This window comes from Balaenoptera musculus, chromosome 16 (genome assembly GCF_009873245.2).
Source record: "Balaenoptera musculus isolate JJ_BM4_2016_0621 chromosome 16, mBalMus1.pri.v3, whole genome shotgun sequence".
Classification (NCBI taxonomy): domain Eukaryota; kingdom Metazoa; phylum Chordata; class Mammalia; order Artiodactyla; family Balaenopteridae; genus Balaenoptera; species Balaenoptera musculus.
Genome location: NC_045800.1, coordinates 27,015,854 through 27,034,042, shown reverse-complemented (window position 1 = coordinate 27,034,042; position 18,189 = coordinate 27,015,854). Strand labels below are relative to the sequence as shown.

General features: G+C 38.7%; 1 protein-coding gene across 7 annotated transcripts in view; it reads right to left on the bottom strand.

Annotated features, from left to right (window-relative positions):
• The window catches only part of ARMH3 (armadillo like helical domain containing 3), a 185,685-nt gene that overhangs the window by 84,608 nt on the left and 82,888 nt on the right, over positions 1-18,189 (bottom strand). For 6 of the 7 annotated variants that reach the window (XM_036829262.1, XM_036829260.1, XM_036829259.1 and 3 more), the window contains 3 exons: positions 13,518-13,600; positions 12,853-12,979; positions 1,462-1,537 (listed from right to left, as the gene is read on the bottom strand). In XM_036829262.1, the coding sequence (XP_036685157.1) occupies positions 1,462-1,537; positions 12,853-12,979; positions 13,518-13,600 (286 nt within the window). The remainder of the gene's footprint in view (positions 1-1,461; positions 1,538-12,852; positions 12,980-13,517; positions 13,601-18,189) is intronic. The other variant, XM_036829264.1, reaches the window with a different exon arrangement.

Sequence of the window (18,189 nt, the reverse complement as noted above, 5' to 3'; positions counted from 1 at the left end):
AGAATGACAGCAGCCAAGCCAGAAGCCACTGAAAGGAAAAGCAACAAAGTAGGAGATAAAGCAAGCATAAAGGATTGTGATCAAGGGAACAGGCCCCAGATGAAAAGGAACTGCCTGGAAAGCCTAAGTAAATACATGAATAAATAAACACAACATAAATTATACCCATATGCACTTCATACTGTAGCCCGGAATCTGGTGTTTCTTTCAAACACTCACATTTGTCATATTGCCCTTGGGTCACAAAGGGATATTTGGGAGAAAGCAGTTTGTAATTCCTGAATCCTACAGAAAATCACATTTATCATAAGGCCTTACTATAGTATCTGGCTTATTTGCTCGATGCAGTTATGTATTTAGTTGTGAGATTTATAAAACCGTGTTTACTACAAAATGTCTCTGGGGTCAGGTAAGGCAGATCAACCTTCAATACCTTCAATACAATCTTGTTAGCACATCTCACCCCCATGCTCCCTCATCCCAGCCCTCCCAACACACACATTTCACACTTTTTCTTTTGTTCCCAGATTTGCCAAACATTAGTAAATCACTGCAGGGACAGGACATTTTACCTTAAAAAAAAACCAAAAGGGCAAGAAAAGAAAGATATAGGAACAAACACAATCCCAGCTCTGTCACAAATTAGAATCTATACCAAGTTGTAAATGTGCATTACTATTACTGGAAATGTCTGGCAAGGCTTACATCTGGAGCTAAATCAAGTTTCCCCATCTGTTGGGTTTGCCTCTTCTACTCAATGTTAATTTTTCAATTGTTTGCAAGAGCAATATAATAACTGTTGAGAAAATGAAAAATGATAGGCACAAAGGGAGCAAGGAATGTAAGAAAAGCCAGCTTTAGGTTTCATAATACTGAAGGCACATTCTCTCCATTTACAAACAGCTCACTCCTGTGAGTGTGTGCTATTTCCTCAAAACCCTAAACCAACTCCATGTCTGACTCAATTTTATCCAATACATACAGCACTCTATAATTGCCTTGCTGTTTCATAAGAAACCTAAAAATGACAGCCCCATGAGCTCCATTTGGCTCTGTTTACCACAAATAGAAATAGCCATGTAAAGCAAAACGTCAAAGTTCCAGATCCCCGTGAGTCATTCATTCAACTCTTGGAGAATGACAGAAAAAATTGCCACAGAACAGCTTTCAGATGACCTATACACAGAAAACACTTTGGCAACAAAGATGCTGAAAAGGGCTTCCAACACTCTCTTGGTAAGAAAATTCAGAGAAGAGCAAACACTGTGAGCTATTTCAATATGACAAAATGAAAGTCACATGCATTCCTGCTTTTCTTGATCAAATATGACAATTTCTTCCACTCCTACAGACATCAGGGCTTAAAATAGTGGTGCTGTTCAACACACTCCACTTAGAAAGGTACAATAAACCTCAGGATGAGCCAAGGAACTCTGAAAGAGATAAACCCTCATTCCTCACCTGATATTAACCAACGCGTGGGTCACCTTGCTAGCTGCTTCTTTCCACTGGCCTGCATTCGTAGAAAGCCTCAGGACTGTAAAAAAGTAAAGAACAAAGATGTGTCAGACCCCTGGTATAAAACACAAATATGAGGAATGAAGACACATCGCAGAATATCACTATTAGAATAACCAAACGGAGCCTGTGCCAATCTTCTATTTAAGACATCTTCATCTAGGGAAAAAACATAAGGGCTTATTCTCAACTATCTTTACCGCAAACTTTTTCCTCTTTTTTTCACTTTCTATCAAAATATTCTACTCCTCCTTTGCCTTGGGTTCCCCTCCCTCCACTCCCTGCTAACAGGTTTCCACACTTAGTTTTTGCATTCATTTAAAATCTACACTGGGGTGGTGATGGGTCACCTGATTGCCACATTTATCATTTCCCTAATGGCTGGGGCTGATTTAGTGGAACTGGCCAGCTGAGTAAGTGCCCCCTCCTGCTCCACATACAGTGTGTCTTTCTCCTGAAGGTCTAAGCTGGGCCAAACAGGACAAATAACCTTGCAAGATAGAAGATGGTCATGTTTCAATCAAGGAGTAACCTGTTTTAGCTCCTCTGACTTAACTGTGTGACCTGCAACATGAATCAACAGGAATATTCTTCCCTTCTCTGACCAATGTCTCTTTTCCACCCTTACTCACAGGAGAAGGAATGATGGAAATACAGATCATCATATCCTCTATCAGCTATGAGCTTTACGGTCACACATTCCAGTACCTACACTATTTTAGAAAAGAGACAAACCAGCACAAGTGCTCCTTGAAAGAGCAAGCATATGGTGGGCACTCCAAGCATATGTTTTTAACAAATGAATAACTAATATGAGCTAAACATGTAGAGAGTTTACTATGTGTCAGAAATTGGACAGAGGTTATATGCAATACAGCATACGTATGAGACTCAGAGGAGACAAATAATTAATTGATCAAGTTCATTCACAGAGTTGTAGGTAATGGAGCTAGAATTTAAACCTGGAGGGAATGGTTCTACAGCCTGTACTAACACAGTGAGTGGTTAAGAGTGTGAACTCTGAAGCCAACTGTCGGAGTCCCAGTCCAGCCCCTGCCACTTACTAGAGAATAATACCAATACTTACATGAAAGGATAATCACGAAAATCAAATAGTTACAGATAAAGCCTTAGATCAGTGCATGGCACATAGTAAATGTTATATAAGTATTAGCTATTATGAATTTAAATAGACTTGTCTCCCAAACAAATAAAAGAATGTACCTGAGACTTTCTCAAAGGTTGGAAGTCAGAGCCTAAGTAACATTAAGAAATGTGTAATCAATCTGCATAGGAACTTTACATCTGAGTACCATCACTACCTACTCCTGACCAGTATTCCTCTAGCAAGAAGAGTAGTAGCAGCAGTTCTACTAGAGGGAGGGCCTATAACTGTAATAGGGAAAGAAGGTTCATCTGGCTGCTCTGCATCTATTCTAGCAATACTTCATTTTTATAAATTCATGCAATTTTGTGAAAGAGAACATGGAAGCCTTAATAAAACATTATCAGAGTGCTGCTTTTCTAATTTACAAGATTTAGTGAAGGGGAACTTGGTATAGTTTCAAGTTAGCACTCTACAGTCTGAACTCAGGTTTCACCCAGTGTTTGTGCAAATTTATTCACGTAATGAACAAAATTGTTTCAAGCAGGTCAGATGTATTTTTTTCAACTCAATTGCAAAAACTGTTTAGATGCATCTGTTTTTCACTAGACCCTCCACTAAATCATAAATTCTCTGATGGTGAGGACCTAACACTTACGGAATTGAGCTGAATTTTACTCTCCTTACCTCAGAGAGGTATTTAACTCTGTCCCTGTATTATTTCTCTATTAACATCCTCTCAGTTCTGTTCTTAGTGAACAAGCACCCAGATAACCTCATCACTGCATTTCCCTTGGAAATGCCATAGGCTTTTACATTCTTTTCTAAGTTACCAAATTTAAACACAAAATTATCTCAAAATGCCCTAAATGCCTCAAGCTAAGGTTACCATTTATGTAGTAAATTATGGTACACAAAAATAGCATGCTATGTGGCCATTAAAGAAAGAGAGTTAAGTAATAGCAAAAACTGGAAACCGTAATTTCCGTGAAAAGAAGGAAGGGTTAAATAAACTACATCCATACTATGCAAAAAAAAGAGAGAGGGGCTTCCCTGGTGGCGCAGTGGTTGAGAATCTGCCTGCCAATGCAGGGGACACGGGTTCGAGCCCTGGTCTGGGAAGATCCCACATGCCGCGGAGCAACTGGGCCCATGAGCCACAACTACTGAGCCTGCGCGTCTGGAGCCTGTGCTCTGCAACAAGAGAGGCCGCAATAGAGGCCCGCGCACCGCGATGAAGAGTGGCCCCCTCTTGCTGCAACTAGAGAAAGCCCTCGCACAGAAACAAAGACCCGACACAGCCAAAAATAAATAAATAAATTTATTTTTAAAAAAAAATTAAAAAAAAAAGAGAGAGAGGGAGAGAAAGAGACCTAAGAAAATGACAAAAAAATAGGAAAATGTTCTGACAGTTTAAAAAAACACGAAATAGGAAAACATGATTACAACTATGTAAAGCTAGGCATACAAGTAGACTAATATACAACTATGAAAACAGTGGTCATACTAGAAAGGAGAGATTGTAAAATTTTTTTTACCTTGCTTTTTCTTTTCTAATTATCTTTTTTTTTTTTTTTAATGGAAAAAACAGCTCAAAATATGGTATCATTTATGGTTCAGGGCAGCTTGTGTCGAGGTCCTTCCTATTCAGTGGATATCACTGCAATAAATTAATGCCATAGGAATATTAAATGTGTGCCTTTATCAAAAAAGTCTCAGTGAGTCTTCCTCTTCTAGCCATGATGGAGTATCAAGACATAATTAACCTTCCTACCTTAAACAATAGAAAACTGAACAAAATATATGAAACAAGAGTTTTCAGACACTGGACAACAGGTATACAGAACTGTGATCCCTGAAGAAGGAAAACAAACAAAGTGAACCCTACGATTATCCCAGCTTACTATGTGAAAAAGTTTCTAGCCTACAGGGCAGGGAGGAGGAACTTAAACAGAATCCAGAAGTCATGCCAAGCCAAAGACATAGAGATGAGCAACTGGACAGGCCAAGGCACCTAGAATTTGTGGGGTAGAGTACTGTAGAGGAGGGAGTTTGACAGGGAACTATGGAAGTTTGTAGAGGGGTCCTCTTACATCTTTTGCTGAGCACCAATCTTCACACAGGGAAGAGGAAACTACCCAAAGCTGGCGGTGAAGAACCACTGGAAAAGAGAAGAAATTGTGGAGCTCATGGAAGGCTCCACAAATAAAATAATTTGCGTTTCTACCAGCAAGAGTGGAAAAACCTACTAATGCATGGGTTATCAGGTAGAGTCTGCAGATGGGTACTGCATTAGTAATGGGGCCAAATTAGCCCATAATAAAAGTTGCTCTCTACCTGCCCTAACAACCCTTAAAAGCAAACCCTAAAAGGATGAAACTGATTCCACACAACATAACGGCATTCCAGAACAAAGTCCAACACTATATAAAGAAACATAAGAAAATCAAGCACTTACAACATTAACATTACAATGTTATAAATCCAATTTAAAAATTACCAGCATTCAAAGAAGTAGAAAAAAATATGACCCATAAGCAGGAGAAAAATCAGTCAATAGAAACAGATCTAGACATGAAGAGAGATGATGGAATTAGCAGAAAAGGACATTAAAACAGCTATTGTAAATATGCTCCATATGCTCAGGAAGATTGAGGAAAATATAAACATGATGAGGAAAGAAATGAACATATTAAAAAAAAGAAGTCTAAATAGAACTTCTAGGGAAGAAAATGCTTTATGAAACAAAAAAATACACTAGGATGAAATGAACTGAGATTAATGAGATTAACAGCATATTTAAAAAAATACAGAAGAAAAGATCAGTGAATTTGAAGACTGAGGAATAGAAACTATCTAAAATGAAAGACAGGGACTTCCCTGGTGGCACAGTGGTTAAGAATCCACCTGCCAATGCAGGGGACACAGGTTCAAGCCCTGGTCCAGGAAGATCCCACATGCTGCGGAGGAACTAAGCCCGCGAGCCACAACTACTGAGCCCGCATGCCACAACTACTGAAGCCCATACGCCTAGAGCCCATGTTCTGCAACAAGAGAAGCCACCACAATGAGACGCCCGCGCACCACAACGAAGAGTAGCCCCTGCTCAGCACAACTAGAGAAAGCCCGCGCGAAGACCCAACGAAGACCCAGTGCAGCCAAAAATAAATAGTATAAATAAATAAAATAAAATGAAAGAGAAAAGACCAAAAAAAAATGGAAAGAAAGGAAAAAATACCCACAGAGCTTTAGTGACCTATGGGACACTGTCAAGAGGTCTAATATATATATAATTGAAGTTCCAAAACAAGAAAAGAGGAGAGGGGACAGAAAAATATTTGAAGAAATTAACAGCCAAAACTTTTCCACATTTGATGAAAACTAGAAATCCACAGATCCAAGAAGCTCAAGAGACTCCAGGAAAAATAAAGAAAACCATGTTAAGGCACATGATAAACTACTGAAAATCAGCAATAAAGAGAAAATGTTAAAAGCATGCAGAGAAAAAAGATATATACAGAGAAATGAAGCTAACAATGACAGTAGACTTCTCATCAGGAACTATGCAAGCCAGAAAACAACAAAATGACATTTTTTTTAAGTATTGAAAGAAAAATTCTATATTCAGCAAAAATGTCTTTAAAAACTGAAGGTGAGACTCCACTTCCAGTGTGGCAGAGTAAGCCTACTTCAGCCTCTCCTGCTGATTACAGTTAAAAATCCTGTATAAAATATAAAAAGTACAACCTGAGGGCTCTGAAAATTAAACAAAAGCAGACAGATTATAGAGGGGAGTCAAAACTTGGAGAAACACCCACAAAAGTGGGTTTCCAGGGTTTCTTTTTTCCTATTTTTCTCTTGCAGGTTTGCCTCAAGATCCAGACAGTCACAGAGATGCATGATAGAGGAGTTGGGTGGATGGCTAAAACTTCAATAGAAACCTCATCTTTCTGTAGACAGAAACCAGGAAAAGGGGCTTCTGCTGCCCAGAGAACATAGAGGGAATCCTGGACAGACCAGGAGAAAGTGTTCCTCTAATTCCACATATGAAAGTTAGGCTCATGGGAGCTGACCAAGCATGGAACAAATAGAAAGCAGCAAAGCAAACCCTTTAAAAACTAAACTGCTATTTGAACTACAGTCCAGTCTCCTGAGTGGTGAGTATGTGGACCATATCCAAAGTAGCACAGAAAGGGCTTTGAAAACTGAACTGATATTGGAACCACTACCTACAGAAAGTGAGAAAGAACCTGTGGTCTAACTGGATTGATTGCCTACTAATACCAAAAAAAAAAAACAACCCTCCAGATTATAACTGAACCCTGAGTCTACACAACATAAGAAAAATGTCCAGGATGTAATCCAAAATTACTAAACTTATAAGGAACCAGGACATACAAAGAACCAGGATATACAATAAAACAAGAAAATGTGACAAATTCTCAAGAGAAAAGACAAACAGATGCCACCAGGACATACAAAGAACCAGGATATACAATAAAACAAGAAAATGTGACAAATTCTCAAGAGAAAAGACAAACAGATGCCTGATGTGACACAGATGTTAAAATTATCAAAGAGTTTTAGAGCAACTATTACAAATATGCTCCATAAGAAAAAGGCAAACATTCCTGAATGAATGGAAAGGTAGAACTTCTCAGGAGAGAAATTGAAACTATAAAAAGGAACCAATTAAAACACTTAGAAGTAAAACATATACTATGTAAAATAAAAAATTCTCTAGATGGACTTAATAGCAGAATGGATTGACACAGGAATCAGTAAACCTAAAGACAGAACAATAGAAATTATTAAACATGAAGAACAGGAAAAAACGGGGGGAAAAACAGGGCCTCAGAGACCTGTGTAACAATATCAGAAAGTCTAACATTTGTGTTATTGTAGTCCAAGAAGAAAGGGAGAGAGAAATTAAAGGCAGAAAACAATTTGCAAAAAAGAATGGCTGGGGCTTCCCTGGTGGCACAGTGGTTAAGAATCCGCCTGCCAATGCAGGGGACACGGGTTCAAGCCCTGGTCCGGGAAGATCCCACATGCTGCAGAGTAACTAAGCCCATGCGCCACAACTACTGAGCCTGCGCTCTAGAGCCCGTGAGCCATAACTACTGAACCCACGGGCCACAATTACTGAACCCTGCGTGCCTAGAGCCCATGCTCCGCAACAAGAGAAGCCACCACAATGAGAAGCCCACGCACTGCAACAAAGAGTAGCTCCCACTTGCCACAACTAGAGAAAGCCTGCACTCAGCAACAAAGACCCAATGCAGCCAAAAATAAATAAATAAATAAATAAATAAAAATTTAAAAAAAAGAATGGCTGAAAACTCCCAAATTTGGTGAGATTCAAGATCCTCAGCAAACCCCAAACAGGATAAAAACAAAGAAAAACCAGGCCAAAACATTTCATAATCAAACTTCTGAAAGCCAAAGATAAGGAAAAGTAATTTAAAAGAAGCAGGAGAAAAACAACATATTACAAACAAGGGAACATGATTCAAATGAACACAGATTTATTATCAGAAACCATACAGGCCAAAAAAAGGGGAATAGCATCCTCAAAGTACTTAAAGGTAAGAACTATAACTCAATATCCTATATCCAGCAAAAATACCCTTCAGGAATGAAAGAAAACAAACAACAAAAAAAAATCTTGTCACCAGAAGCCCAAAAAAATGCTACAGAAAATTCTTAAGACTGTGAGAAATGATATCAGAAAGGAATTTGGATCTTCAGGAATAAAAAGAGCAACAGAAATGGAAAACATATAGGCAAATATAAAAAATATATTTTTCCCTCTGAAGTTCTTTAGAATTTGGATGATTGTCACAAGTGAAAATTATAGCATTGTCTGGTGGGGTTTTCAATGTAGATGTAATACATATGACAACTATAATACCAAAGTAAGTGTGGCGGGCTGGTGATTAGAGAACCCTATATAGTAGCAAAGCTTGTATATTTTACTGAAGTGGTACAACACTAACTCTAAAGTTGGCTGCATTTAGTGAATTGCTTCCAAAGAACAGAGCACGGAACAGGAGGAAAAAAGCAACCCTGCAGAGGAGAAACTTTGCAAACACTTCCTTAACCAAGTGATCAAGATTAACATCACCAGTGATTAAGTCATGTTAATAACATATACCCTTGATGTGATGAAAAGGCCACTCTGACACTGTGGCATTCTTCCCCCAAACGCATAACCCTAGGCCAACCATGAGTAAGTCATCAGACAAACCCAAATTGAAGAAGGTTCTCCTCAAAACTGTCAAGGCCATGAAAAATGAGCAAACACTAAGAAACTGTCAGATAAAAAGAGACTAAGGAGACATCACGAGTAAATGTAGCAATGGATGAGATCCTGGAATACAAAAGGAACATTAGAGAAATTAGCAGAATCCAAATGAAGTCTAGAGTTTAGTATATTTTTTTTTATTGTGGTAAAAAACACCAATCATAAAATTTACCACCTTAACCTATTTCTAAATGTACAGTTCAATGATGTAAAGTATATGTACACTGTTGTGAAACAGATCTCCAGAACCTTTCTGTCTTGCAGAACTGAAGCTCTGTACCTATTAAACAACTCCCTCTGCACCCTCTCCACCACCGCCTGGTAACCACCATTCTGTATCCATGAGTTTGACTACCTTAGATACTTCATACAGGTGGAAACCTTTTGTGACTGGCTTATTTCACTTAGTATAGTATACTCAACATTCATCCACATTGTAGCATGTAACAGGATTTCCTTCTTTTTAAAGGCTGCACAGCAACCCATTATATGTATATATCACATTTTATTTATCCATTCATCTGTTGATGGACATTTGGGTTGCTCCCATCTTTTGACAATTGTGTATAGTGCTGCCATAAACACGGGTATGCAAATTTTTTTTTAATGGGCAAAAAATCTGAACAAATCCTTCACCAAAGATATATGGATGGCAAATAAGAATAGGAAAAGATGCTCAACACCATTATTCATCAGGAAAATGCAAATTAAAACCATAATGAGATATCGCTACACACCTGTAAGAAGCCTAAAAAAAAAAAAAAAAAAAAATGCCAGCTAGGATATTGAGTGACTACAACTCTTGCATACTGTTACTGTTGTAAGTAATGTAAAATAGTACATCCACTTTGGAAAACAGTTTGGCGGTTTCTTATAAAGTTCAACATATACTTACATAATACCCAAAAATCCCATTCATAGGTATGTAATCAAGTGAAATGCAAACTTGTGTTCACATAAAACTGTACAAAAATGTTTACAGGGGCTTTATTTACAATCGCTAAAAACTGGAAACCTCCTAAATGTCCTTCCACTGATAAATGGATAAACTAAGCTGGCATATTCCCACAATGGAATATTATTCCATAATAAAAAGGAATGAACTACTGATACATGCATCAACATGGATAACTTCAAACAAATTACTATGTATAAGAAGCCAGGGCTTCCCCTGCAGTGGTTAAGAATCCGCCTGCCAATGCAGTGGACACGGGTCCGAGCCCTCGTCCGGGAAGATCCCACATGCCGCGGAGCAACTAAGCCCATGCACCACAACTACTGAAGCCAGTGCACCACAACTACTGAAGCCTGTGCACCCTAGAGCCTGTGCTCCACAACAAGAGAAGCTGCAGCAATGAGAAGCCCGCGCACTGCAACGAAGAGTAGCCCCCACTCACCACAACTAGAGAAAGCCCATGTGCAGCAACGAAGACCCAAAGCAAACAAAAATAAAATAAATAAATAATTAATTTTAAAAAAAGAAGCCAGACTCAAAAGACTGTATGATTTCTTCTATATATTTTTTTAGAAAAGGCAAAACCATGCGGACATGGAACAGATCAGTGATTGCTAGGGATTGGGGTGGGTGGAAGAGTTGACCTCACAGGAGCACAAGAGAAGTTTTTGAGATAGTGAAACCCTTCTATATCTTGATTTTCTGTGATAATTACACTTCCATATGCATTTGTTGAAACTCAGAATTGTACATTTAGGGTGAATTTTACCATATATGTAAATTATACCTCAAAAAACTTGACTTAAATGTTTTTTTCCACCAGAAGTTTCCTCATACTTTATACAAAATGGAGAGAACTGAAACATGCCACCTCCTACTATTTGTTGTGTTTCATTTAGTGAAATTTTCGCTTTCCTATTTGTACTTTCTTGGTTACCATTTTAATTCCGTTAGCAGATTTGAGCATTCCCAGATGTCCTCTCTTATCTTATTGCTGTGGCTACAAGGGTTTATCTCATTTGTGTATATGGCACAGTGGAGCAGGTAAGTCAGATGTCTATAAAATACCTCCCCCATTCCAACTCTCTTTCCTTTCCTCACTGAAAGACATCTTTATTCATCTATTAATGGGTGCTAAAGCCTCTGGGGTAGCTCTTCACCCTTGGAAAATCCTATATTCTTGAAAACAAGGACATTGGTAAAGCCGGGTACATGCAAACCACACCAGGGTACTCTGAGCACCTTTTGCCAATGGGAAGTTTGCCAGAGGGTTCTCATGGAACACTTCCTAGCTCCTAAAAAAAAGAGACGTGTGGGGCTTCCCTGGTGGCGCAGTGGTTGAGAATCCGCCTGCCAATGCAGGGGACACGGGTTCGAGCCCTGGTCTGGGAAGATCCCACATGCCGTGGAGCGACTGGGCCCGTGAGCCACAATTACTGAGCCTGTGCGTCTGGAGCCTGTGCTCCGCAACAAGAGAGGCCACGACAGTGAGAGGCCTGTGCACCGCGATGAAGAGTGGCCCCCGCTTGCCGCAACTGGAGAAAGCCCTCACACAGAAACGAAGACCCAACGCAGCCAAAAATAAATAAATAAATAAATAAATAAATAAAATTTTTAAAAAAAGAAAAGATTTAATAGCTATTCTTTAAAAAAAAAAAAAAAAAAAAAGACGTGTGTCTTGATGTGACAGTGGGAACTTAATATTCTGAGGGGAGCTGACCTGATGCTAAAGCTATTACACTGAGAATAAGAGAGTAGGGAAATAGAAAAAATTTTTTCCTCCTAGGCAATCCTTCTTTTCCATGGTTTGCTTCTACTCTTTCTCCAGGTATTTGTTCCAAATCCCCTCTAGCTTTCTCATCATACAGGAGTCCCAAGCAGAAGATGAACTTTTCACGAACAGACCCAATGAAAGGGATAAAGTAAACTAATCGACAGTGACAGAAAGCAGGTCAGTGGTTGTCCAGGGATGGCGGGTGAGGGATAGAGGTGGTAAAAGGGACATAAAGGGACACAACGAAATTTTAGGGAGGGGATGGATATGTACATTATCTTGATTGTAATGACAGCTTCACATACATATAAATACGCTAAAACTTATTAAAAATTGTATACTTTAAAAGAATGCAGTTTGGGACTTCCCTGGCGGTCCAGTGGTTAAGACTCTGCGCTTCCACTGCAGGGGGCGCAGGTTCCATCCCTGGTTGGGGAACTAAGATCCCACAGGCTGCGTGGCGCGGCCACAAAATAAATAAAAAATTTTTAAAAAAACAGTGCAGTTTATTATATATCAATTATATCCCAATAAAGCTAATAAGTTGGAGTTTTTTAACAGACAGCTTTATTGAGTGGCTTTCTGTTTCTGGGCACTATAAAGACCTTTCAAACTTAGGTGGGTTTGAGTAGCCTCTTCACTCAAACTTACAGGGATACATGACCTCTTTCAGAAATAAGTTATACTCATTACAGCTACAGAGTAAATTTTTAGTGAGCCAATTGCCAAAAGGTTTGCAACAAAAATTTTTATCTAATGCCCACTTCCTCTTGTGAGTTATGCTAAAAATACCTAGGTATATAAAAACTCCTTAAAACCCTGTACCTTCTCAAATCACACAATGTTCCCCTGGGATCCAAGCTCTTTTGTTTGCTGCTGTCAACTCCCACCCACTCTCACTCTGATCTCACTGGTATTCACTAAATCCACAAGCCTCCCTATTCTCTCTCTTTCACAAACATCAAGAAAGGGCTACAGGGAAGCTAACCAGCTTTCTACTGAGATGAATTCTGAGTTCCTGAAGGCAAAGAAGTCCACATATTCTTTCTTATTGCCTGAGAAAAGGAGACTACATAGTTCTGTGCCAAGCAAGGGCACCAAGCAACTAGAGGAGAATCTTTTGTAGTCTTTTCCTCTCATATACCAAAAATCACAGCTGATGGGGAGAGAGGAATAAAAAGAAGACAGCTTACCCATGGAGTAGAGGTTGTCAAAGCTCTGGTGCATGCGGATAATCTCATAGTAGAGTTCATCATAACTACTGGGGGTGGGCAGGAATGTATCGCCATATGTGATAAACATATTAAATAGGTTCACAATCTAAAAAAGAAGCAAAAGCCCATAAACAGGTATCATACTATGAAGACCAGAAGGGTATTACCAGTAGTGTGCTATAGCCAGCTCTTACTGTCTTGCAAGAGTTAATTGTTAAATTTTCAGAAATTTTGTGAGCTGGTTATTAAACAAAGTCATTATTAAAAATTAACTTACATAAACTTGCAATTCAATAAATTATATTAAAATAAAGTAATAAGTACTCAAAACTCACCACTTCCTAATTATTTTCTACTTTTTAGTATTATCAGTGCTCTTGAAATTAATTTACACCTCTTATATCTGTGTGGTGGGAATATCATATAATGGTGTGTTACCATTATCTCATGAAAGAGCCCCAGGTTCTCCAAAGACATAGGTGAAAGTGGGGAGCACCGGTATAGAGATTCTGATCCAAAGGGAAAATAAAGGCCTGGTTTTCCCTATGGCTTAATCCCTAGAATACCAGCTCCTGTCTCAAACCAGCCCATTTCTGCCTTAGGGTACAGCTTCATAAAAATAAATATATTTTTTTGCTACTCACCATAAGGGCTAAGGTAAAAATGTTGTGTTTGGCCAAAAGTACAGTCTCATTTGACATAAGGAACTTCAGCAAATTTATCAAGGCTTAAAAAAGAAAAAAAAAAAAAAAGAAAGAAAGGCATCAATAAGGTAATCAAAGCATAATCAATAAAGTTATTAAATGAAAGCAATGAAAGTAGACTAGCTCTACAGAAATCCAAACAGGGCTAGAATGAGTACATCACAGCTACTAAGGACTTTTTAAAAGCAGGCAAAGTAAGTGTATTTGAAGAAAGCACTGACCTTCCCAAGCACATGTCTGCTTATCTGACCATAGGTTTTTAAAAATCTACTTTTTGCCACGTCTTAAACAGCAATTGAGCTCAGAAATTTGATTATAAAATGGACATTTCAGTGTTCCAAATTTACTCCTGCACGGTGATTTCCACATCAAATTTGCTCAGTTTATTGAGTGTCCCCTTCTCACCGCAGGATGCTAGCATCCCAAGTCACCAAGTTTTAGTTATGTAACTGTTTCAAACATCACTGCTAAGAAGGACATGTTTTAATTCTAACTGGTCAACAGATGTGCCAGATATACTGTAGAACCTACTGCTTCAGCTCTGGATAAGAAAGGAGCTCATGGACCAGAGGGCAGACAGCAGAAGCAAGAGGAACCACAATCCTGCAGCCTGTGGAACAAAACCACATTCACAGAAAGATAGACAAGATGAAAAGGCAGAGGGCTATGTACAAGATGAAGGAACAAGAAAAAACCCCAGAAAAACAACTAAATGAAGTGGAGATAGGAAACCTTCCAGAAAAAGAATTCAGAATAACGATAGTGAAGATGATCCAGGACCTCGGAAAGAGAATGCAGGCAAAGATAGAGAAGATGCAAGAAATGTTCAACAAAGACCTAGAAAAATTAAAGAAGAAACACCTAGAAGAATTAAAGAACAAACAAACAGAGATGAACAATACGATAATTGAAATGAAAAATACACTAGAAGGAATCAACAGCAGAATAACTGAGGCAGAAGAACGGATAAGTGACCTGGAAGACAGAATGGTGGAATTCACTGCCACAGAACAGAATAAAGAAAAAAGAATGAAAAGAAATGAAGACAGCCTAAGAGACCTCTGGGACAACATTAAACGCAACAACATTCGCATTATTGGGGTCCCAGAAGGAGAAGAGAGAGAGAAAGGACCCGAGAAAATATCTGAAGCGATTATAGTCGAAAACTTCCCTAACATGGGAAAGGAAATAGCCACCCAAGTCCAGGAAGCACAGAGAGTCCCAGGCGGGATAAACCCAAGGAGAAACACACTGAGACACATAGTAATCAAACTGACAAAAATTAAAGACAAAGAAAAATTATTGAAAGCAACAAGGGAAAAACAACCAATAACGTACAAGGGAACTTCCATAAGGTTAACAGCTGATTTCTCAGCAGAAACTCTAAAAGCCAGAAGGGAATGGCATGATATATTTAAAGGGATGAAAGGGAAGAAACTACAACCAAGATTACTCTACCCGGCAAGGATCTCATTCAGATTCGATGGAGAAATCAAAAGTTTTACAGACAAGCAAAAGCTAAGAATTCAGCACCACCAAACCAGCTCTACAACAAATGCTAAAGGAACTTCTCTAAGTGGGAAACACAAGAGAAGAAAAGGACCTACAAAAACAAACCCATAACAATTAAGAAAATGGTAACAGGAACATACATATCGATAATTACCTTAAACGTGAATGGATTAAATGCTCCAACCAAAACACAGAGGCTCGCTGAACGGATACAAAAACAAGACACATATATAGGCTGTCTACAAGAGACCCACTTCAGACCTAGGGACAAACACAGACTGAAAGTGAGGGGATGGAAAAAGATATTCCATGCAAATGGAAATCAAAAGAAAGCTGGAGTAGCAATACTCATATCAGATAAAATAGACTTTAAAATAAAGAATGTTACACAAGACAAGGAAGGACACTACATAATGATCAAGGGATCAATCCAAGAAGAAGATATAACAATTATAAATATATGTGCACCCAACATAGGAGCACCTCAATATATAAGGCAACTGCTAACAGCTATAAAAGAGGAAATCAACAGTAACACAATAAGAGTGGGGGACTTTAACACCTCATTTACACCAATGGACAGATCATCCAGAGAGAAAATTAATAAGGGTACACAAGCTTTAAATGACACAAGAGACCAGGGAGATTTAATTGATATTTATAGGACATTCCATCCAAAAACAGCAGATTACACTTTCTTCTCCAGTGCACATAGAACATTCTCCAGGATAGATCACATCTTGGCTCACACACAAATCAAGCCTCAGTAAATTTAAGAATATTGAAATCATATCAAGCATCTTTTCTGACCACAACGCTGTGAGATTAGAAATCAATTACAGGGAAAAAAAAGCATAAAAAACACAAACACGGGCTTCCCTGGTGGCGCAGTGGTTGAGAATCTGCCTGCCAATGCAGGGGACACGGGTTCGAGCCCTGGTCTGGGAAGATCCCACATGCCGCGGAGCAACTGGGCCCGTGAGCCACAGCTACTGAGCCTGCGCGTCTGGAGCCTGTGCTCCGCAACAAGAGAGGCCGCGATAGTGAGAGGCCCGCGCACCGCGATGAAGAGTGGTCCCCGCTTGCCGCAACTGGAGAAAGCCCTCGCACAGAAACGAAGACCCAACACAGCCAAAAATAAATAAACAACAACAACAAAAAAAAGCACAAACACATGGAGGCTAAACAATACGTTACTAAATAACCAAAACATCACTGAAAATATCAAAGAGAAAATCAAAAAATACCTAGAGACAAATGACAACAAAAACACCATGATCCAAAACCTATGGGATGCAGCAAAAGCAGTTCTAAGAGGGAAGTTTATAGCAATACAAGCCTACCTCAAGAAACAAGAAAAATCTCAAATAAACAATCTAACCTTACACCTAAAGGGACTAGAGAAAGAAGAACAAACAAAACCCAAAGTTAGCAGAAGGAAAGAAATCATAAAGATTGAAGCAGAAATAAATGAAATAGAAACAAAGAAAACAATAACAAAGATCAATAAAACTAAAAGCTAGTTCTTTGAGAAGATAAACAAAATTGATAAACCATTAGCCAGACTCATCAAGAAAAAGAGGGAGAGGACTCAAATCAATAAAATTAGAAATGAAAAAGGAGAAGTTACAACAGACACCAAAGAAATACAAAGCATCCTAAGAGACTACTACAAGCAACTCTATGCCAATAAAATGGACAACCTGGAAGAAATGGACAAATTTTTAGAAAGGTATAACCTTTCAAGACTGAAGCAGGAAGAAATAGAGAATATGAACAGACCAATCACAAGTAATGAAATTGAAACTGTGATTAAAAATCTTCCAGTAGGGCTTCCCTGGTGGCGCAGTGGTTGAGAATCTGCCTGCCAATGCAGGGGACACGGGTTCGAGCCCTGGTCTGGGAAGATCCCACACGCCGCGGAGCAACTACGCCCGTGAGCCACAACTACTGAGCCTGCGCGTCTGGAGCTTATGCTCCGCAACAAGAGAGGCCGCGATAGTGAGAGGCCCGCGCACCGCGATGAAGAGTGGCCCCCGCTTGCCACAACTAGAGAAAGCCCTTCCACAGAAACGAAGACCCAACATAGCCAAAAATAAATAAATAAAAATAAATAAATAAATAAAAATAAAGGAATTCTTCTTAAAAAAAAAAAATCTTCCAATAAACAAAAGTTTAGGACCAGATGGCTTCACAGGTGAATTCTATCAAACATTTAGAGAAGAGCTAACACCCATCCTTCTCAAACTCTTCCAAAAATTGCAGAGGAAGGAACACTCCCAAACTCATTCTATGAGGCCACCATCACCCTGATACCAAAACCAGACAAAGATACTACAAAAAAAGAAAATTACAGACCAATATCACTGAAGAATATAGATGCAAAAATCCTCAGCAAAATACTAGCAAACAGAATCCAACAACACATTAAAAGGATCATACACCATGATCAAGTGGGATTTATCCTAGGGATGCAAGGATTCTTCAATATATGCAAATCAATCAATGTGATACACCATATTAACAAACTGAAGAATAAAAACCATATGATCATCTCAATAGATGCAGAAAAAGCTTTTGACAAAATTCAACACCCATTTATGATAAAAACTCTCCAGAAAGTGGGCATAGAGGGAACCTACCTCAACATAATAAAGGCCATATATGACAAATCCGTAGCAAACATAATTCTCAATGGTGAAAAACTGAAAATATTTCCTCTAAGATCAGGAACAAGACAAGGGTGCCCACTCTCACCACTGTTATTCAACATAGTTTTGGAAGACCTAGCCATGGCAATCAGAGAAGAAAAAGAAATAAAAGGAATACAAATTGGAAAAGAAGAAGTAAAACTGTCACTGTTTGCAGATGACATGATACTATACATAGAGAATCCTAAAGAGGCCACCAGAAAACTACTAGAGCTAATCAATGAATTTGGTAAAGTTGCAGGATACAAAATTAATGCACAGAAATCTCTTGCATTCCTACACACTAATGATGAAAAATCTGAAAGAGAAATTAAGGAAACACTCCCGTTTACCATTGCAACAAAAAGAATAAAATACCTAGGAATTAAAAAAAAAAAAAGAAAAGAAAG